The sequence below is a fragment of the Piliocolobus tephrosceles genome, chromosome 17, assembly GCF_002776525.5.
Source record: "Piliocolobus tephrosceles isolate RC106 chromosome 17, ASM277652v3, whole genome shotgun sequence".
In the NCBI taxonomy this organism is placed as follows: domain Eukaryota; kingdom Metazoa; phylum Chordata; class Mammalia; order Primates; family Cercopithecidae; genus Piliocolobus; species Piliocolobus tephrosceles.
In genome coordinates, this window is record NC_045450.1 from 51,573,151 (window position 1) to 51,595,846 (window position 22,696).

The 22,696-nt window shown below is 41.2% G+C and overlaps 2 protein-coding genes and 1 long non-coding RNA gene across 5 annotated transcripts in view; 1 reads left to right on the forward strand and 2 right to left on the reverse strand.

Annotated features, from left to right (window-relative positions):
• DYNC1LI2 (dynein cytoplasmic 1 light intermediate chain 2) overlaps nt 1–2,010 on the reverse strand; it is a 32,557-nt gene extending 30,547 nt beyond the window's left edge. For both annotated transcript variants that reach the window (XM_023210110.1, XM_023210111.1), the window contains exons 1-2: nt 1,667–2,010; nt 1,455–1,528 (exon numbers count right to left, since the gene is read on the reverse strand). In XM_023210110.1, the coding sequence (XP_023065878.1) occupies nt 1,455–1,528; nt 1,667–1,773 (181 nt within the window). In that variant the 5' untranslated portion in view covers nt 1,774–2,010. The remainder of the gene's footprint in view (nt 1–1,454; nt 1,529–1,666) is intronic.
• On the forward strand, nt 1,406–16,901 carry LOC111541322. 2 transcript variants are annotated; one of them, XR_002731250.2, is made up of 3 exons: nt 1,406–1,542; nt 2,265–2,487; nt 16,589–16,901. It is a non-coding gene; the product is annotated as an uncharacterized LOC111541322 (long non-coding RNA). The 2 variants fall into 2 exon arrangements; XR_002731249.2 differs by lacking the exon at nt 16,589–16,901 and adding an exon at nt 3,176–3,524.
• TERB1 (telomere repeat binding bouquet formation protein 1) overlaps nt 4,982–22,696 on the reverse strand; it is a 48,957-nt gene continuing 31,242 nt past the window's right edge. Inside the window, exons 12-18 of the mRNA XM_023210109.1 lie at nt 22,287–22,447; nt 19,713–20,059; nt 17,861–17,925; nt 17,173–17,268; nt 10,247–10,396; nt 9,879–9,944; nt 4,982–5,973 (exon numbers count right to left, since the gene is read on the reverse strand). Of these exons, the coding sequence (XP_023065877.1) occupies nt 5,750–5,973; nt 9,879–9,944; nt 10,247–10,396; nt 17,173–17,268; nt 17,861–17,925; nt 19,713–20,059; nt 22,287–22,447 (1,109 nt within the window). The 3' untranslated portion in view covers nt 4,982–5,749. The remainder of the gene's footprint in view (nt 5,974–9,878; nt 9,945–10,246; nt 10,397–17,172; nt 17,269–17,860; nt 17,926–19,712; nt 20,060–22,286; nt 22,448–22,696) is intronic.

Genomic DNA, 22,696 nt, shown 5'->3' on the forward strand with positions numbered 1-22,696 from the left:
TTTTAGTACATCTCCTTCACAAGCATTCTGAAGACTAAGAAACTGACAAAAATAATTACAGACCTAGCAAAACTCTTTAGTACAATCTCAGTTAATTAATAAGCACTTCTTCATCTCCCTCCACCCAAACAACACCCCCTCCCCAGATCCTTAAACATCAAGGAGAACCATCGCCAAACATTACTAGGCACTTCTGGCATTTAATAATATGGAATTACAGAACATGAGAATTGAAAGACAGTCAGTACACAGATCAAAGACCTCCTCTGGGTCTCCAATGCCTCTACCTTATTCAGGCCCTCTGCATACAGACCATGGTGAGTACCTATCAGTCTGACTTCAGTACCTGCTCATTTTGAGCTACTGTCCCTCTGCAGGCAGTATTCTTTCTAAAACTCAGGTCTGGTTATCTTGATCCCCCACTTCTTGAAGATCTCTAAGGGTCCAGTATTACCGACCACAGTCATTTCCTGAGGAAGGTCACACATTCTCGTCAGTAACAGTAGGAAAACTACCAAGGCAGTGATTCCCATGAGAATTGGGGGATGGAGGTGAGATAACAGGCCTTTGAGAATCAGAGAACTTCAGGAAACAGCACTAACTCCTCAGCCTTCCCACGATCTGCCCCCAACTTACCTTAGCAGCCACCAACCACAAGGCGCTTCGAGCAGTTTCCAAACCCCACACCCTCTTGTCATCTGTGTCCCTGCATACTGACACTTTTCTGCAAAATACTCAACCCCCAAATCATCCTCCTTCAACAGCTCCAAGCTGTGTGATGCTTCCACAATAATCGGCATGGATCTGTCTTCCACCGGACTGAGATTCTTGTATAGTGTTTAAGAGACGTCTACGCTGAGCCAGCGCCCAGCCCACAGGTCCCAGGCAACAAATGGACTTGCTGTGTGAATGTACCCAAACTCCCTCACTTGAGGAGAGTGAGGCCAGAGGGATTAAGAGACCTGACTCAGGTAACCTAGCAGTGAGGGCTGGAGCAATGCAGGAAACGTCCCCAGTGCTGACTCTCTGTCCTCTGCAAAGTCCCTAAAACCTCGGACTATGAGGCTCAAAGAAGGCTCCCGTGGCCATTTCCCCACAGCTCCAAGCCCAGGTCACCTAGTTCTCCCACCTTTTCCACCTGACCTCATTTACTAGCTCCCCTCTCCACGATCTCAATGTGGTAACCGTCGAGGCTATGGAGGCATAGAAGGCCAAGTGACTGAAACAATGTGCCGACAACCCCAGAGCACCACTAGGCTCTCTAAAGAAGGCAGCATCCTACCCTCGGGCGCGGGAGGTTTGGCCACACTCCAGCTGCCCGGCCAGGGCCGTCGGTCCCTTTCCCGCCAGGCTGTGGGCAGGCGGCTGGCAAAGGGAAGGCGGGGACCTGTGGGAGGGGCGCCCGTCTCGCCCACCCCAGCGCCCTGGGGCAACGCCCCGCTGCCGATGCTCACCGAAGACCAGGATGTTCTTGCCGGACGGCAGCTTCGACCTGGCACGGGTGGACACTTCGCTCAGAATGGAGGACCTGCGGCGACAATGGTGAGAGTGGTCAGCCCCAGGCCAGACTGGGATGGCCCGGCTCGCGACGGCCCCTCAGTGTGTCCTACGGTCCGGCCCAGAGGCCGCGGCCTTCCCGGCCCGGCCCGACCGCCCGCGACCTCACCATAGGCTCTGGCCTTCCTCCTCCTCACTGGTCAGGTCGCCGGCGGCCGCCACCGCGGGCCCGTTGGGACCCAGCAGCAGCTTCTTCTCCACCCCCACCGGCGCCATCTTGCCAACTGCAGCCACAAAGAGGGCCCTCCCCCGGGCCCGCCGAGGACCCGCGAGGACCCCGGCCGGGCCGACCCCCGCTCGCCGTCCCCCGCGCCGCGCCGCCCGCCGACCTTGCCGCGGCGACTGCGCCACCCAGTGTGCCCTCTAGGTCTGCGATGGCCACGGGCTCCCACGGGTTGCGAGGCCGCCGAGGTGGCGAGCGACGGTCAGGCAGCCGCCGGGGCAGCCATACGCGGGGAGGCGGTGGCAGGGGCGGGCACCGTCTGGACCGAGGGCGCTCTGGCGGCCTCTGCCGGTTGAGGGGCGCAGCGCAGCGCCCCGCCAAGCTCGCGGATTCCGCTGTGCTCTCGGGGGTCGGGCAGCCGCATGACCGTAAAGCCTAGGCTTTGGGAATGAGACTGATGCACACAAAAGCGCAATTTATCTGGAGCTCACTATGTGCCAGAGTCACACATTATCTCACTGAATTTTATCTAACCCTTTCACAGATGAGGAACCTGAAGCTCAGAAAATTTAAGAAACCCACCTAAGGACCCAAGGCTAGAAAATAACATTCGATACTTCTATTTTATTCCCCAACCCTGGACTATTATATCATCAACTTGGCCTAACCCTACTCAAGCCCTGCACTGAAAGACCAGCCTTAAGCAAGACGCCAGAATCCTCATAAATATCCTGCTTTTCCCCTTCCTCCTCGGAAGACTAAAGACTGTGAGTTAGTGCTCTTGACCGCAGTGCATAATACACTTGGCTTTGCTTTATTAACATGCTTTTTAAAATGATGTTTTCAGGGAGCCAGCATTTCACACCAGAAGAGGAGCCCTTAATTTCCTTGGGGGCCAGGTGGCAGGTGCAGAGTGGGGAGGAAAACAAAAGGAAAGGGGATGGAAAAGGGAAAGAGCGGAGAGTAACCGAAAGAAAAACATACATTCCATTATCAAGCTTAATTTTAGGTGTGGCCTCTACTTGAGGGCTCTTGCCATTCTCTATGGAAACAGGCTAAGAAGACATTTCTAAATATCACAAGGAAGTGGAATATGGCAGAAAAGCACCACCTGAGTGGGTTTCATATGAGTAGGATTGTGATCCTGATGCCAAAAATCTGGCAGCATGAATTACGGGATAAAACAAATGGGCATATCATCTGCCAAACTGGATGTAAGGTTTAAACAAGACAATGAAAGTGAAAACCCACTGAGTTCCTCCCTTGGAAATCTGGGAAAATCAGGCAAAGTGCCAGAAGTCCTAAAAGGGCAAGCAGTGCTGAATTTTCACAGGACAGAAGATGGAGTCGAAAATTACAGTCCAGTGAGCTTAATCAGCACTAAGAGAAATTTTGTGATGAGACACTAAAGGAAAAGAGAGTACCAGATTTACACAGTATCTTTGTTTTTTGCAGGAGTACCAGGTAGGCGGATGCTGCAGATACAGCAAATGCAGATTTCAACAGGGCATTTGACAATTCACATCTTAGATGCGAAAGTGAAATCAATGCTGGATGATAGCATTGAGGCTTATTAAAGACTAGCCCAGAGGTGCCTGATGAAGAGGAGGGACCAGCAGAAGAGGCTGCTAGGGGCCTGTCCAAACCTCCTGCCTTGGCCAGCCAATTCAGGGTGCCATCAGTGACTTGGATAAGAATACAGCAGCAGTAATGGAAGTTGTGGATGACCTGAAGCAGGAAGGGTTGCCTTATCTACTGCTTGACAAACTGAGCAGAGACTAAATCTAACAAGATGAAATTTAGTAGGAACTTTTTTTTTTTTTTTTGAGACAGAGTCTCGCTCTGTCGCCCAGGCTGGAGTGCAGTGGCCAGATCTCAGCTCACTGCAAGCTCCGCCTCCCGGGTTCCCGCCATTCTCCTGCCTCAGCCTCCCGAGTAGCTGGGACTACAGGCGCCTGCCACCTCGCCCGGCTAGGTTTTTTTGTGTGTTTTTTTAGTAGAGACGGGGTTTCACCAGGTTAGCCAGGATGGTCTCGATCTGCTGACCTCGTGATCCGCCCGTCTCGGCCTCCCAAAGTCCTGGGATTACAGGCTTGAGCCACCGCGCCCGGCCTAGTAGGAACTATTAAAGTCCTGTGGAAAGGTTTAACAAAAAAGCATAGGAAGGCCAGGTGCGGTGGCTCACACCTGTAATCCTGGCACTTTGGGAGGCCGAGGCTGGCGAATCACTTGAGGTCAGGAGTTCCAGACCAGCCTGGCCAACATGGCAAAACCCCATCTCTACTAAAAATACAAAAAAAAAAAAAAAAAATTAGCCAGGAATGGTGGCATGCACCTTTAATCCTAGCTACTTGGGAGGCTGAAGCACGATAATTGCTTGAGCTCATGAGACAGAGGCTGCAGTGAGCTGAGACTGCACCACTGCACTCTAGCCTGGGCAAGAGAGTAAGGCTCTGTCAAAGTAAAATTAAATTTAAAAATGCATAGGAATAGGATAGGAAATTATTTAAAATAAAAATTATAATCTAAACGTCATTCAGTAACTATAATCTAAGAGTTGGTCATGTAGAATGACAAGAAGCATCTTAGGGTAGAACCCATAAAACCTCACTGATGCTAATAAAGCAGCTAGCCCCCCATGCAAGTCAGGCTGGATTTCTTAGGGTGACATTTCTGGACAGATTTTGCAAAGACAGAGTTATCCAGTGTCAGTGACTAAACTCCTAAGGGGATAAGACATTGTTCTGCTGCAACATGAAGTAACTAGGGCTCATCAATATGAAGGATAAAGACATAGAGGGAGAAGAAGGGAAAGTGTAGACACTTCTGAAAAGCTAAAGCAAATAAACATACACTACAAAGAAGTGAACCTGACTATACAATGTGGAAGTATTCAAAGCACTGCATAATTAGTCTTTAGAAGAAGAAATTTTTTTTTCTCTCTAGGATACTACAGTAAACAATAGAAGAGGTAATTTTTTTTTTTTTTTTTTTTTTTTTTTTTGAGACAGAGTCTCGCTCTGTCACCCAGGCTGGAGTGCAGTGGCCAGATCTCAGCTCACTGCAAGCTCCGCCTCCCAGGTTCACGCCATTTTCCTGCCTCAGCCTCCCAAGTAGCTGGGACTACAGGCGCCCGCCACCTCGCCCGGCTAGTTTTTTGTATTTTTTAGTAGAGACGGGGTTTCACCGTGTTAGCCAGGATGGTCTCGATCTGCTGACCTCGTGATCCGCCCGTCTCGGCCTCCCAAAGTGCTGGGATTACAGGCTTGAGCCACCGCGCCCGGCCAGAAGAGGTAACTTTTTTAAGAGACAGGGTCTAGTTCTCTAGTCCAGGCTAGAGTACGGTGGAACACTCATAGCTAACTACAACCTCGAACTCCTGGGCTCAAGCGATCCTCCCACCTCAGCCTCTCAAGTAACTAGGACCACAGGGGCATGCCACCGCATCCAGCTAATTTTAAAATTTTTTGTAAAGAAGGGAGTCTCACTATGTTGCCCAGGCTGGTCTTAAACTCCTTGCCTCAAGTGATCCTCCCACACTGGCCTCCCAAAGTGGGAGATTACAAATATGAGCCACCACCACAGCCAAGGAAACGTTTTAATTAACAAAATGTCAAATATTGATTCAGTGTGTGGGAACCTTAAACAGCTTGGGGAACTATTCTTTCTGAATTCTAAGGAGGGACTTTTGTACCATATAAAAATACTAAAATCCAAATGTCTCACATAGTATTTAATGCAATATAATGTCAAATAATGTTTAAAGGCTGGTAATTCTTTTCTCTATGTCATTTAAGCTTAAGGAAAAATAAAAGCATATTCCTAAACAAGTGTTTGATCTTACAAAGGAATTTTATCTTACTAATCTGTACACTGGAGATATATTTGCTTTATAAATCATTGTAATAACTTGATGAGTTTCAGCATCACAAAAACTGTTTAATGAAAACTGTATCCTCATTTCTACATTCCTTCTCATGAGAGTTTAGAAAAATACTTTAAATGTTGTATCTTTCAAGGCACTGTATTTTAAAAATCCAAACTAAAGTGACAGTCTTCTTCCAAAGAAGAAGCTGCACACATGGGGCTTTTGGTCAGCTTGCGGTATTTGTGAGCAAGGTCCACAGCCTTCCGTCCTTGCTGAAAGGGGAAAGACCACAAAATTGAATTCCAGTGATTTCCCATTTTCTTAACTCCATTGAAAAGGTAATTTACTTCTTCTTCAGTAAAGTTTTTGCGAACTCTTCTTTTTTCTGTAATTAGGATTGTAGAATATATTAGTATTTGCTGAACAAAGGTCCTGAGATGCAAATAGGTGCTTATTTGGATATGCTTACCTTATACCTAAGGATATAGAGAAATGCCAGGGCTTCTCATCATGTGGTAACCCACTTCAATTTTAAAAACCTGAGTGCCTAATATTAAGCTAGTTGCTATCACTGTGACTTCTTCAGTAATTATAACTTAATTGATGGTAGTAATACAATATCTTCCAATCAAGAAACAACAGTTTATAAACATTTGATTGTTAATTCAACATTCCTGTGAGGACAGTTAACAAACATCTTACTGGCCAGGCATGGTGGCTCACACCTGTAATCCTAGCACTTTGGGAGGCTTAGGCAGGTGGATTACTTGAGGTCAGAAGTTCGAGACCAGCCTGGTCAACATGGCAAAACCCTGTCTCTACCAAAAATACAAAAAGTAGCCAGGCATGGTGGCCCATGACTGTAGTCCCAGCTTCTCAGGAGGCTGAGGCACAAGAATTGCTTAAACCTGGGAGGCAGAGGTTGCAGTGAGCTGAGATCGTGCCACTGCATTCCAGCCTGGGTAACAGAGCAAGACTATCTCAAAATAAAAAAATAATAATAAAAAACAGCTTGCATATCTGACAGTCTTCCCAAAGGGCTCCATAACTTGATAGAATAGAAAAGAATATCAACACTTGTTACTTTAAATATTAAGTTTGATAATATTTTTAAGAATAAGGGTCTTTTGAAATTTGCTTTTAAAAACACGTGGTCAGCTAGATCAAAACTCAAAATATAGGCTGCACAATGGGGAAGGAAGTTTTTAACTATCTGGTTTTTAAGGAATACTTTCTATAAAGAAAGAATATACAGTTGATATCTGTAAACAAATATTTTCTGGTGATGATTACTAGGAAATAGTTTTCTTTAAGCTTTTTCATTCATTATTATCCCATGTTATCATTGTAGGTAGATGCTGGTGAGGAGTTTTTTGTATTTCCACTTGAGGCTGTTATTTACTTTAGTAGTACTGGGTGCAGCTGTCCTGAGTCACCCTTAAAAAATCTTGTCCTTGGCCGGGCGCGGTGGCTCAAGTCTGTAATCCCAGCACTTTGGGAGGCCGAGGCGGGCGGATCACGAGGTCAGGAGATCGAGACCATCCTGGCTAACACGGTGAAACCCCATCTCTACTAAAAATACAAAAAACTAGCCAGGCGAGGTGGCGGGCGCCTGTAGTCCCAGCTACTCGGGAGGCTGAGGCAGAAGAATGGTGTAAACCCGGGAGGCGGAGCTTGCAGTGAGCTGAGATCTGGCCACTGCACTCCAGCCCGGGCGACAGAGCAAGACTCCGTCTCAAAAAAAAAAAAAAAAAGAAAATCTTGTCCTTGCAGGCCAAGACAGCCATTTGTTTACCTATTCTAAGAGCCATAGCAGATCTTTTAAAACAGATGAGAAAAATCTTCCCAGCAGAAGGTTATCAGTGTAAACAATGTCTGATTATTGCTTAATAGTATTATATAGAATGTAAGCTCCATGAGGGCAGCAATTTTAATCTATTTTATTCACCATTGTATCCCCAGTGCTTAGAATAGTATCTGACACACAGTAGTAGTCAATAAATACTTGTTGAGAGAACAAAATTATTGGTAAAACTATCTCAAAACTTATCAATGAAATTACTCCTTCATTTTGGGTGTACTGGAAAACTGTGGCTATCCAAGAAACAGGTTTCAACTTCCCTTGTTAAATGATTTGAACTCATAATAATCAGGACTAGACTGGTTACTATAACTTTCAGGATATTGAGCCCGGGAGCTGATCATGTAAAGCCCCACTTTTCCATTGTGGCTGCCATCTCCCTGACTTTTATACTTACCATCTGTGCCCAAATCCTCAAAGATTCCTACAGCAGAGTACTGAGCAGCCTGGAAGAAGGAAGCAGCTCTCTACACCCCAAGCTCCCTGCTCTGTGACTTATTTAGTCTTAATATTAGGTATTAGGGAAGAGTAAGGGAAAATGGGCAAAAGGACTTAATTCTAAGGACTCTTTATTTTTCAAGCCCTCTCAAAACACCAATCCATCCTAAAATAGAGGCTTGGGGAAATCTGCAAATGCTTAGTACAGTGGTCCCTTCTCAGAAGAATGGGCTCAAATTTGAGTATAAAGTATAATTAAATGAATAGTAGTGAGTGTCCTAAAAAAAGGTAAATTTATTAAGAGGGGAAAAAAATGGCAACACACCAAATATTCCTGGCCTACTTGTGAAAGAAATGTAAGAATCACTACTTTCTCAAGATTCCTTTCTAAATACTAAAAAGTAGGCCAGATTATTTGGTTTTAGCTAAAGCAAGTTTTACCTACAAAAAAAAAAAAAGTATGTTTTTTTCTGAGCTCAATGTCACTTAATAGTATATAGGACCCCTGTATATAATCATTGTATAACCATTATTATGCACATTTCATGAAGTTCTGCAAATTATTTTACTATGCAAATAGATTATAGCATATTTTTTGTTGTTACATACTTGCTTTGAAGACATGTTGTTGAAAAACACCTATTATTAATTTGATGCCAAGCCCTTGTCAAGAACAAGGTCTCCAAGTGCATGATGTTTCTATGAAAAAATACCCATTTTCTAATAATTACTACAGAAAACATTACTTCAGAAAGTGGGCTCATCTGTAGTGGTACTATACTTAATTATAATTTGCATGCAGAACTTTTAATCTAGAAAAAGATTCAGAAATAAAAAGCAAATTTGAAATTTCCTTGAAAGTTCTGGCAGTGAAAATAGCCAAATAAATATATGTGGCAAAATGCTTCCTGAATGTATCACGTTCAAATGTCTAAATAACAGAGTGGCTCTATAGATGTTACTAATTAATATATCCAACCTATTTTAGTCTGCAGGTATTAACTCCACATGAATAAAAGAAAATGATAATGTTATTTAAGCTTCTGATAAATCGGAAATGGTGATCAATGCGAAATGTTAACCCTATAGTTAAATTAAAATTCCCATAAATAAACTAATTAAGAGACATTTTTATTTTTTAAGCAGAGTTGTAAGGTTTATACTATTTGTCTCTTCAATTTTTATTGTTTCAAGCACTATAGTTATGAAAAAAAACCTCCTGCAAAGACTCTCTGAAGCGCTTGTGCATAATAATTTTGTTCTTAAAATAAAAACGTGAGGATAGAACAAGGGCTTCTGGAGAATGGCTTTTTGAATGTAAGTTCTGCTACTTACCAACTATTAATAATTATGCCTTACAATAGGAGCAAATTAGTATCTAACTTACAATATTACTATAGGAACTAAAGGAAATAATATCTATACACCATCTAACACCTAGCAGGTGCTTAATAAATGTTAGTATCCTCCTGCTCCTTCCCCTGCTGGCAGGCAATGAGTGAGCAAGCAACATGAAGGGAAGAGGAAAGTCTCTTTTATTAGGTCTGACCCTCATCAGAGGCAAGGTTTATCATTTAAGATCCGTTAATAATGAGACTGAGAACAACCACTCAGCTGTTCTCTTCTTTCTCAGGAATATATGAAATTTAAGTTCATTTAAAAATTAAATATATTCAGCCAGGTGCAATGGCTCATGCCTGTAATCCCAGCACGTTGGGAGGCCAAGGCGGGCGGATCACTTGAGGTCAGGAGTCTGAGACCAGCCTGGCCAACATGGTGAAACCCCATCTCTACTAAAAATACACAAACTAGCAGGGCGTGGTGGAACATGTCTGTAATCCCAGCTACTCAGGAGGCTGAGGCAGGAGAGTCACTTGAACCTGGGAGGCGGAGGCTGCAGTGAGCAGAGATTGCTCCGCTGCACTCCAGCCTGGGTGACAGAGCCAGACCCTGTCTCAAGAAAAAAAAAAAACTAAATTAAATATATTCACTTATTCTTCCAGGGGTAGTAGATTCATTACTGAGTCGTCGTCTTCTACGTGGGGTCAGCAGAATTTCTGAAAAATATGGAAAACATTTAGGACACTTAGCATATCAATCTGAGTAATAGTGTATCAATTCCATTAGTATATTTCCTTTATTCCCCCGTCTAGTGGGAATACTTAGATAGATTAGGAAGAATTTTTAAACTAACAGTCTAAGACTACTCCCTGGGTACATCTTGAATTACTGGTTGCTTAGAGACAGATTTTCTTTTTAAGATTATTTTACCCTCTAGTTTTTGATATATTTAATGCTTTAGATAATAGTTCAGAAGGTATAGCCATAATTACAGTTTTAAAGCTGCTGAATTAATTACTTTTGTTACAGATAAGTAATTTCCTTAGTTCACTTTTATATCTGTCTTCAGCTTCCACAATGACTTTGTGACGATCACATTGGTATGGGCAAGAGTGCAAGAGCTTGCTAAAGTTTCGGCTATTCAGGGATTTTTCTACTGCTATGCAACCTAAAAGAAAACAAATTCAAGTTATGTGTAGATGTCATAAAATATCTAGTAACAAATCTATGAAAGCAAATATCTATATGATGGTAACTGAAGTAAAATCAGGAACTATAAACACCTCAAAAAGCTCAAAATCATGTGAAGGAGTACAGACAACAAATACAACAGAGTGAAATAAGTGCTGGGAGGGAGGTATGGACAGACACTTATGATGCTTTAGAAAAAGAGCATCTAGGCTGGGCACGGTGGCTCACGCCTGTAATCCCAGCACTTTGGGAGGCCAAGGTGGGTGGATCACGAGGTCAGGAGTTCAAGACCAACCTGGCCAATATGGTGAAAGCCCGTCTCTACTAAAAATACAAAAATTAGCTGGGCATGGTGGCATGCACCTGTAGTCCCAGCTGCTTGGGAGGCTGGGGCAGGAGAATCACTTGATTCCAGGAGGTGGAGATTGCAGTGTGCCAAGACTGCGCCACTGCACTCCAGCCTGGGCGACAGAGCAAGACTGTCTCAAAATAAAAATAAAAATAAAGAAACACAAGAAAAGGAAAAGAGTATCTAGGCTGTGTGCAGTGGCTCACACCTGTAATCCCATCACTTTGGGAGACCAAGGTGGGCTGATCACAAGGTCAGGGGTTCAAGACCAGCCTGGCCAATATAGTGAAACCCTGTCTCTACTCAAAGTACAAAAAGTAGCCATGCATGATGGCAGGTGCCTGTAATCCCAGCTACTTGGGAGGCTGAGGTGGAAGAATCACTTGAACCTGGAAGGCAGAGGTTGCAGTGAGCCGAGATCGTACCATTGCACTCGAGCCTGGGTGACAGAGCAAGACTCTCTCAAAAAAAAAGGAAAGGAAAAAGAAAAAGCATCTAGGGCTGAGAGTGGTGGCTCATGCCTGTAATCCCAGCACTTTGGGAGGCCAAGGTGGGAGGATCACTTGGGCTCAAGAGTTCAAGACCATCCTGGGCAACATAGTGAGACCCTGTCCCTACCAAAAACAAAAAACAAAAACCAAAAAAATTAGCCGGGTGTGGTGGCACACATTTGTAGTCCTAGCTACTTAAGAGGTTGAGGCAGGAGAATCCCTTGAGACCTGGAGTTAAGGCTGCAGTGAGCCACGATCACGCTATTACACAGAATAAGACCCTGTCTCTTAAAAAAAAAAAAAAAAAAGGTTGGGCTGGACGACCCATGCCTGTAATCCCAGCACTTTGGGAGACCTATGCAGGCAGATCATGAGGTCAGGAGATGGAGACCATCCTGGCCAACATGGTGAAACCCGGTCTCTACTAAAAATACAAAAATTAACTGAGTGTATTAGTGCACCCCTGTAACTCCAGCTACTAGGGAGGCTGAGGCAGGAGAATCACTTGAACTCAGGAGGCAGAGATTGCAGTGAGCCGAGTTCATGCCACTGCACTCCAGCCTGGCGATAGAGTGAGACTGTCTCAAAAAAAAAAAAAAAAAAGAAAAAGGAATATCTATTTTGTCTGGTTTTGAGCAAGAGTCACTGTTAAGGGAAGATATCCAAAAGAAGTGATCCTTAAGCTCAGTCATCTTTTTTGTTTTTAACATTATGTAAAATTTCAAACACTGAACTCCCATGTATCCATCATCCAGCTTCAATAATTATTAACTCATGGCTAATCATGTTTTATTTATACCTCTACCTACTCAGCTCTGTCCCCATGTATGCACTGGATTATGACACCTATAATTTACATTAAAGTATCATTTCATCTGTAAATACTTCACATGCATCCTTAACAGATAAGGATTTTTTTTTTTTTCCTGCGACAGGGTCTCCCTGTCACCCAGGCTAGAGTGCAGTGCTATGATCACAGCTCACTTTTAGCCCAGGCTGGAGTGCAGTGGTATGATCACAGCTAACTTTTAGCCCTGACCTCCACCACGCCTGGCTAATTTTTTATTTTTTGTAGACATAGGGTCTCCTTATATTCCCAGGGCTGGTCTCAAACTCCTGGGCTTAAGTAATCCTCTCACCTCGGCCTCCCAAAGTGCTGGGATTACAGGTGTGAGCCACTGCACCCAGCCAGGATGTTTTTTTTTTGAGATAGTGTCTCACTCTGTCACCCAGGGTGGAATGCAGTGGCGTGATCTCAGCTCACTACAACCTTAACCTCCTGGGCTCAAGCAATCCTCCCACCTTAGCCTCCCAAGTAGCTGGGACTACAGGCATGCAACACCACACTCAGCTAATTTTTGTATTTTTTTTAGAGATGGGTTTCACTATGTTGCCCAGGCTATTCTCGAATTCCTGGGCTCAAATGATCCACCTGCCTCAGCCTCCCAAAGTGCTGGGCTATAGGTATGAGCTATCACCACGCCCGGCCAGGACTCTTTTTTGTAAACACATAAAACTATTATGACACCTAAAAAATCATGCTTAATATAACCTAATATCTAGTGTTCAATTTTCCTCATCAATTCAAAAATTTCTTTTGAAAGTTAGTTGTTGGAATCATGATCCAAATAAGATCCACCATTACTTTTTTTTTTTTTTTTGAGACAGGGTCTCACTATGTTGCTCAGGCTGGACTTGAATTCCTGGGCTCAAGCAATCCTCCCACCTCAGCATCCCATGTAGCTGGAACTACAGACACACACACCACTGTGCCTGACTTACATTCGGTTAACATATGTCAAGGTGCTTTTAATCTATCAGTTCCCCTCTCTTCCTTGTCATTTACTTATTAAAGAGACTAGGTCATTTGTACTATAGTTTCTCAAAGGCTAAGTTTTGCTGATTGCATCCTAGTCGTGTCCTTTAAAATGTTGTTGTGGCCGGGCGCGGTGGCTCAAGCCTGTAATCCCAGCACTTTGGGAGGCCGAGATGGGCGGATCACGAGGTCAGGAGATCGAGACCATCCTGGTTAACACGGTGAAACCCCGTCTCTACTAAAAAATACAAAAAACTAGCTGGGCGAGGTGGCGGGCGCCTGTAGTCCCAGCTAGTCGGGAGGCTGAGGCAGGAGAATGGCGTAAACCCGGGCGGCAGAGCTTGCAGTGAGCTGAGATCCGGCCACTGCACTCCAGCCTGGGTGACAGAGCAAGACTCCGTCTCAAAAAAAAATTAAAAAAAAAAAAAAAATGTTGTTGTGTGTCCTATAAACTAGTAATTAAATCTAAATGATTGGTCAGATTCAGGTTCAAGTGTTTTTACTAGAATTCCATGCGGGTAGTATTGTATGTTTCTTACTGTATCATATTAAGAGATACATATTGTCTGTCTCTCTTTTTTTTAAAAAAAAAAAATTGTAATTGGGCAGCCTCTTGAGCCAATAGGGTTAGACAAACTTCCTCTTTTCTTAAATATTAAGAAAGATCAGCAGCAAACCACCATGGCACATGTTTACATATGTGACAAAACTTTACATCCTGCACATGTATCCCTGAACTTAAAATAAAAGTTGGAAAAACATTTTTTAAAAAAAGATAGATTGGTAGGTTCAGGTAATGTCAGCCATGTCTGTCCATTATAAAATTCTCCATCAGTTTGTCACCTAATTGTATTAGTGGCTCATTCCTAAAGGACTAGAAGTTGGCCATGCAGATAGTTGGCTGAGATGAAGACATTACAGTACAATAAAGATGTGCAAAACCATTGAAGTGTGAAAAAGCATAGTGTTCAGAGAATCATGGACACTCTAATATGGCTAGAGTACAGAGAAGTGCAGGAGAAAAGGTGGGGCTGGGGAGGGTTGCAGGGAACCAGACCAAGAAGAATCTTGAAAGCCATGCTAAGGAATTTTAACTCTCTTCAAGGCAACAGGGAGGAACATAGAAAAAGAAGTAGGAAGATGACACAATTTCACTTGTCTTGTAGAAACGGCACCTGAAGGCAAGAGGATCAGTTGAGAGGTTACTTTAGTAGTCCAGAAAATAAATGAAGGGATTTTGAAACAAGGCATTTACAGGGAGAATGGAGAGATTTCTGATGTAAAATTAGCAGGGTTTGATGAATAATGAGCTGTTGGGATAAGGGAAACAGTTTAGGATAACTCTCAAGAAATTCAGTACTTGCATAAATGGCAAAGTTTGAAATAACCATAGCACATTTCTAGCAGATTCAGAGTAAATGTACAGTAAATTTTAACAAGTGGAAGCAGGACAAAATTCCATACAACTTTGAAAGCCAGGCAGAGGGCTTGATTCAATGGGTTACAGAGAAGCACTGAGGGTTGTTTAGCATGATGACATGATAAAGCACATATTAAGAAGATAAGTTAACAGTGATATGCATATTATAGTTGGGAGTTGGAGATGCTTAAGACAAAGACTGCTAGATAAAATTGCTGTGATAATTTAGGCATGAAACGAAAAGGGCCTATGTGGCAAAAAAGAACAAAATTTGATAGACTAGAAATAAGGGACGGAATCAGAGAGAACAGTCATGGATGATTCAAGGCTTAAAGTCTGGGAGACCAGACAAATAGTGGCAACACTGACAGAAATGCAGTGAGTGGGGAGGCCAATTTAAAAGGAAGAAAGATGCTGTGGATGTTGTGTTTAGGATACATTAAGCTTAAAGTAACAAGAAGATATTCAAGTGGGTATGTGCTGAGAACTACTGGAAATGAAAGAATAAGGCCCAGGTTAGAAGCCAAAAGTCAAGATACATATTCGAAAACCATCAATAAAATGATAGATGATGCTACAAAAGTAAATGTAGTGAAAGAACTGAGTAAGTGCTATAGACTAGGTCTTGAGGAGAATACATGTGGAAATCTGGCAGGAAGAGAAAGATAAAGGTGAAGACTGAGTTCTATTCGTCTTAGATTCCAGTGCCAGCCAAGGACTAAGCACTCCATAATGTTTGTGGAATGAATGAATGGTAACTAGGGAAGAAAGGAACAAGGAAAGAACCATCTCATACAAACTAAGGGATGAAATGGGGTTAGCAGTTACAGAACATCCACTCTGCCACCTAGAATACTTTTGACCAGAGATTCCCAAACTTTCTAGGTTCATGGCACCTATAAGCCAAAAGAAATGCCTAATGATTCTGTCAGATCCAAAACAACTTAATAAGTATTTATGTTCTAACAACTTAGTAGCCTTTAAAAAAATAATACAATTAAATTGAAAGAAATATTTGTACTTTATTCTTATTAAATACATTTTCTTTTTTTTTTTTTTTTGGAGACAGAGTCTTGCTCTGTTGCCAAGGCTGGAGTGTAATGGCAGGATCTCAGCTCACTGCAACCGCCACCTCCCAGGTTCAAGCAATTCTCCTGTCTCAGCCTCCTGAGTAGCTGGGATTATTGGCGCATGCTGCCATGCCCAGCTAATTTTTTGAATTTTAGTAGAGATAGGGTTTCACTGTGTTGACAAGGCTAGTCTTGAACTCCTGAGCTCAGGTAATCCACCTGCCTCAGCCTCCCAAAGTGCTAGGATTACAGGCATGAGCCTCCGCACCCGGCCTAATACATTTACTTTCTAATGGGATATGTGCATCTGTTGGGAGGAGTGAATGAATACTTGAAAGGATAGCAAATCAAACAAACTATTGGGTATTTTTTTAAGATGAGGAGAAGAGCATAGTTCAAGGTGGAACAAAAGGAGTTAATGAATAGAATGGGAGTAAAGAGAAAGATTTTGCAATTAGTATTAAAATATGGAGGAAAAAAACATATGGGATTCAGCTTATGGCTACACATCAGTTTTAGGGGAATAGAGATAACCTCTTCATCCAAGAGGGAAGAACAATGACGTTCTGAGCCGAATACAGAGAACCTCAATTTCATCCATAGAGCAGAGTACAACAGCAAGATGAACAAAGAGGAAATACTGGGGTGTGAAGGAGGAGGAGAAGGGATGGAATAAGTATTGTGGAATATTTACAAGACCCCTGCAGAAAAAATAAATAATGGACATAAAACACTAGAAACATTTACATATTATAAATATAAAAATAGGTATTTTAAAAACTTAATGCCTATGTTTACAGGATAATCCAGAACGCATACCTAGTAATAACTGGTTCTCTGAAAACATTAAAAAATGTTTACTTTACTCAGTAAGGTTAAATTTATAGATGGTATTATGACAAAAAGATAATAAGGTAATAAAAAGGTACTAACTGTGTTGATTCATACATACAAATATTGGAAGCTCAGCCTGATGCTGATAAAAGGTGTTTTGTTTTTTGTTTTGTTTTGTTTTAATTATAGAGACAAGGTCTCGCTGTGTTGACCATGCTGGTTTTGAACTCCTGGCCTCAAGAAATCCTCCAACCTTGGCCTTCCGAAGTGTTGAGATTACAGCTGCCTCACCTGGCCCAGACAGAAGATATTAGTTTGAATGCTTTGATACTCCATAATATTATTTCTCCAAAGGGAACAAAGTAAATCATATGTGTAGAACTATTATAAATTCTACTTAATTACAATAAGTGCAGTGGCTCATATCTGTAATCCCAGCACTTTGAGAAGCTGAGGTGGGCAGATCATTTGAGGTCAGGAGTTCAAGATCAGCTTGACCAACATGGTGAAACCCTGTCTCTACGAAAACAAACAAAAAAAAATTAGCCAGGTGTGGTGGCGAGCACCTGTAATCCCAGCTACTTGGGAGGCTGAGGCATGAGAATTGCTTGAACCTGGGAGATGGAGAGTGCAGAGAGCCAAGATCTTGCCACTGCACTCCAGCCTGGGTGACACAGTGAGACTCCTTATCAAAAAAAATTAAAAAATTGTAGTTAATTAATATCATAAAAGGCTTTTACTGTGAAACAACTGCAATTAAAAAAAATACTTACCTGAGCACCTATACGTCAACATTTTGGAACAACTGGGAGTTGCTAGAAAACTGACTACTTCTTTATTTATTATATCTGAACATAATGTAAATGGATCTGGAAAAAAAATGCAAAATGAAGGATTTTTGGATTAATGAAAAGAATCAGATATTTTAAGGATTTATTAAATATCAAGCTTTTCATAAACCTTAGCCTAGTACTATGCCTCTAGTCATGCTGGTGAATAAACAGAAAGATTCTGGATCTTAATGGAAGGCATTTACAACAGAAAGAGTCAAAGGTGTGGCTTATACTTTAGAGGGCCAATATACCAATGGACTTTTTTTATTTTTGAGATGGAGTCTCACTCTGTCACCCAGGTTGGAGTGCAGTGGTGTGATCTCACCTCACTGCAACCTCTGCCTCCTGGGTTCAAGCAATTCTCCTGCCTCAGCCTCCCGGTAGCTGGGATTACAGATGCCCACCACCACACCTGGTTAATTTTTGTATTTTTAGTAGAGACAGTGTTTTGCCATGTTGGTCAGGCTGGTCTTGAACTCCTGATCTCAGGTGATCCACCCACCTAGGCCTCCCAAAGTGCTGGGATTACAGGCATGAGCCACTGCGCTCAGCCAATGTACATTTTTAGCTATATGGTTACCTAAATATCTGTTTTATTGAAAAACCAAAGAAACATTTTTAATCATACCTGTTACTGGTAACTGCTGCTTTATATTTTTGGCAATGTGAACTGGGTGTTTAAAAACATGGTCACTAAAAGAAAATAGACACCAGATTACTAAAAGTAAACATACTGTTTGGTGTGTGGACCAATGTTTCTGTAAGCAGTGTTGTGATTTTCAGAGTTTTATGGGCAAAAGCAACCTGGAATCATGATCGACCAAAATCTACCAAATTCTGCCAAAGTAGGGCCTGCAACAATTAAAGCCTTGTTTCTAGAGCTAGAGTCAAATAAGACTCCAGAGGGCAATAGTATTGATGCCAGATGAAACTTGGAAGAAAAAGATTATAAAAAGAAGGAAGTAGGAGAGATGAAGGCAAAAAGGAGAGAACAAAATCAGTGGGAGCAAAAATGAACATGGGTACAGGATGGCAAAGTGCTAACAATAATCATTTAAAGACCTGAATTTAAAAATCCTTCCTAACCCCCAAAACATTTGTGTGTTTGAACCCTGTAGTCCTTGATGAATAAATACAAGTTTTGATTATACTGTCACAATGATAATAGTACAGAAAAAGGCAAGAACTGTAGATCAGGTAGCAGGCATAGCAGTAGCTTTATAATTACAGCTATCTGTCCATGTACATATATTTGTAGGAGGAAAAAAGCATTTCAAATAGATAAAAATATTAATAACTTGGCTGAGGTAGAAATATGGCTAACCCTAGCTGCGTGCAGTGGCTCACACCTGTAATCCCAGCATTTTGAGAGGCTGAGGCGGGCAGATCTTGAGGTCAGGAGTTCGAGAACAGCCTGACCAACATGGAGAAACCCCATCTCTACTAAAAATACAAAAAATTAGCTGGGCGTGGTGGCATATGCCTGTAATCCCAGTTACTCAGGAGGCTGAGGCAGGAGAATCACCTGAACCTGGGAGGCGGAGGTTGCGGTGAGCTGAGATTGCGCCATTGTACTCCAGCCTGGGCAACGAGAGCGAAACTCTCTCTCTCTCTCTCTCTAAAAAAAAAAACAAAAAACAAAAAAAAACAAAAGGAAATATGGCTAACCCTATAGAAGAAAGAAGGCTATGGGTATGGAAAGCTTGGGATGGAGGTCAAGCAGGCTGGCCCAGGACCATATCTTACTGCTTCCCAATTCCCATACCTGAGAAATCAAGTTAAAATTAACATCAAGAATGGTCTTGAAACAGATAAAAGGGGTGGTACTGATGTAACCCTTCTTCCTGGTACTTAGTTTACCCTTCAACCTGCCCAAAATGTAGCAGCATCCTCTTCATTTTTCCTAAGTACTGTAACCATCAGAAGAGCACAACCCAGTAAAGGGTTTAAGAAAAGCTACAATCCCGGGGTCTAGCCCCACAAACTAACTGCAAGGGAAAAAGACTATGTTCTAGAGACAAAGTGCAGGGAACAAACAAAAGGGCAAACCCAAACCAAATTTTATTCACATCCTATTCCCTTTATCACATTAAATTTAAAAACTAGTTTTTGCTATACTGCTGATAGATTATCAACGCATGCATTGTTACTTCAAGTAAAGGGTTTCCGTTTAGGTTTTATTTTCTGAGTATCCTTTCTAAAATTCAAATATGTTACGCCACTTAATTTAAAATCCTCAATCACTCCCTATACCCTGGGAGTTAAACCCCAAAATCCAGAGTATGACATTGCAGGGCCCTAGATGAACTGGCCCATACCTCCCCGTCCAAACTCCTTTCCCAACACTTCCTACTTTAGGCTCTTCCCAAGACCATGTTTCATCATGTCATTTCTACATGCCTGGTATTTAACAGTGTGGCATACTGTAGTACACAATAAATACTCGCTGAATAAAGTTACACATAATTATTAAACTATACCTTGATTGAGAAATAAAATTCTTTTTAAAAGTAGTTTCTTCACGTAAGTTTTGATTGCAGCTTGACTTGGCTTTATATAAAGACTTATTTTGCTCACTCTGTCTATAACAAGTATGGACTGGATTTGCACTCTTCAATGGTGTCTTCATTTGGTCATCATTTGTACATGCTTTAGACATGACTCCATGGGACTTATAACTCTGAAACTGTCTAGAATGGCTTTTATCCTCATCTTCTGCTTTGGTAGCTCGACCAATATGATCTGCATGGAGATGTTTCCATGTATTCTGAATACTCATGTTCATAGATGAAATATTATCCTGACAGTTTTCTCTTTGTATTTCTTCCTATAGTGTAAAAATGACAAGAAAATAATTTCAATATAATGCATTCCCTTTATAACCCAATTTATATTTCATTTAAATAATGAAGAATGAAGAAAAAGTTTATGATTACCAATAGAACATATATGATAAAAGACAGTTTACATTAGGAAGAAAAGGGAGTTTATTCATTAAACGATATTGGGACAATTGGGTAGCCATCTGGTGAAAAAATAAGGTGAATATCTTACAGCTTATACAAAGATAAAGTCAAAATGAAACAAATATATTTAAATACAAAAACAAAGTCATATATGTTCTAAAAGGAACCATTATATTTTAATATTCTCAAGGGGTATAAGACCTTTCAAAGTATTACCCAAAATTAAATAATAAAAGAAAACTAGTATACTCAACCACATAAAATTTTTTTTTTTTAATTCTGCTAGAGATCAAAAACGTTACTCTGGGCAGGGATCTCAGGAATAAAGAACCAGAAGCAAAACCAAATGACAATCAAAACACCCAGAAATAATATGTATAAAGCATATCTTAAGCAACAGGATATATATATATATATTTTTTTTTTTTTTTTTTTTTGAGACAGGGTCTTGCTCTGTTACCCAGGCTGGAGTGCAGTGGCGTGATCACAGCTCACTGCAGCCTCGACTTCCTGGGCTGAAGCAATCCTCCCACCTCAGTCTCCTGAGTAGCTGGGACCACAGGCATACACCATCATACCTGGCTAATTGTGTATTTTTTGTAGACACAGGGTTTTGCCATGTTGCCCAAGCTGAAGGATAATTTTTAAAAATAACATTTATAAAAAGTTACTACAATGAAATATGAAAAAGATCAATGATAGCACGAAAAAGCAGGCAGAGAAGATGAACAGATAGTTTATAGGAAAGGAAATATAAATAGCTCTTAAACACAAGAAAAAATGTTCCATCCCACTTGAGATAAATAAATACTAAAGCTACACTGAGATATTTTTCTTCATCTATTACACTGACAAAGATCAAAAGGCTGTGGTGAAATATGTACTCTTAAACATTACTAGTGGGAGTGTAAGTTGATATAACTTCTATGGCGAAACAATTTGACAGTATCTTTCATAATAAAAACTATGTCTATCTAGGTATCTGAGAGGTACTATTATTTTCTCCATTTATCAATGATGAAACTAAAGCACAAAGAGATTAAATAACTTGCCTAAACTTCCCCTAAAGTTCCCAGCATCCATGAATTTGGGTATCCGTGGGAGGTCCTGGAACCAATTCCCCATAGATACCAAGGGTTGACTGTACTTTAAACGGGTGAACTGTACGGTTTGTGAATTATATATCATTAAAGCTGTTACATAATACACACACACGGGTACATGTGTAGCAGGTATTTAGAGTTGTTTCCAATGGTAAAAATTTAAATATAACTTACATGTCCATCAATAAAGGACTGGTTAAATCAATTATGGCACATCTGCAATAGTGAATACTACTCAGACAATTAAAATAATAAAATCACTATATTATACTAACTTGGACACTGTTTTTATTTTTTTAATATATGCATATACAAAGACACAAAGCATGCATACATAAATATATTTATATAGAGAGGAAAGAGGTTATTAGATTATTACTACTTTTCTCTTTCTTGAACCCCAATTATTCAGATGTTAGATCTCTTGGCTCAATATTCCATGTTTCCTGTCTTTTCAGTCATCATTTCTACTTTTTAAAAATCTTTTTTTTGTTTTGTCAAAGCATGATTCTTCAAGTATTACTATGGAGTTTTCCATTTAAAACTTTAAAAAACAACTTGTGAAGAAAAAATTTTTTACCCTCCAATCTCTACTGTTAAAAAATATTGGCTGGGCATGGTGGCTCACGCCTGTATTCCCAACATTTTGGGAGGCTAAGGCAGGCAGATCACTTGAGGTCAAGAGTTCAAGACCAGCCTGGCCAACATGAGGAAACCCTGTCTCTACTAAAAATACAAAGAAATTAGCTGAGTGTGGTGGTGCACATCTCCTTGAAAGGCTGAGGCATGAGAATCACTTGAACTTGGGAGGCGGAGGTTGCAGTAAGCCAAGATCACATCACTGCACTCCAGCCTGGGCAACAGAGCAAGACTCTGTCTCAAAAAAAATTTTTTTAAATGTATATGTCACTGTAGTATGGAGAAAAAAAGACATTTTAAAAATGTGAAAAAAGTTCTATATATTCTTTAAAACAAAGAATCCAACCTCATTTCCTTCTCTTTCAAGCTGCTCTATTCTGTGTAGAATTTCCTTTGCTTTCCTCCAGTGCTCTTCAAGATTCTTCTCTTTCACATTTATGTCCTTTAATTGCTGTGTTTCATTTTCATCAAAAGGATATTCTCCTAGACTTAGAGATAATTTCTCAGCTTTGTAATATGGGAAAAACACAATGAATGAAAGGTTGAACACTTTATATGTAAGGACAACCTCATACCCCACCCTCTCCTTTCTCTAAATTTTTCCATCCAGACTATCTTAACAGCTTAATTGGTACTGAAAAGTAAGTGGAAGAGTACCTAGCAGAGGCCCAGAACTCAAACAGTCATAAATTAGACTTTACTCTTCAGAGTTACAGAAGAAAAAACATGCAAATACGTTATGCCAGGCACATAAAC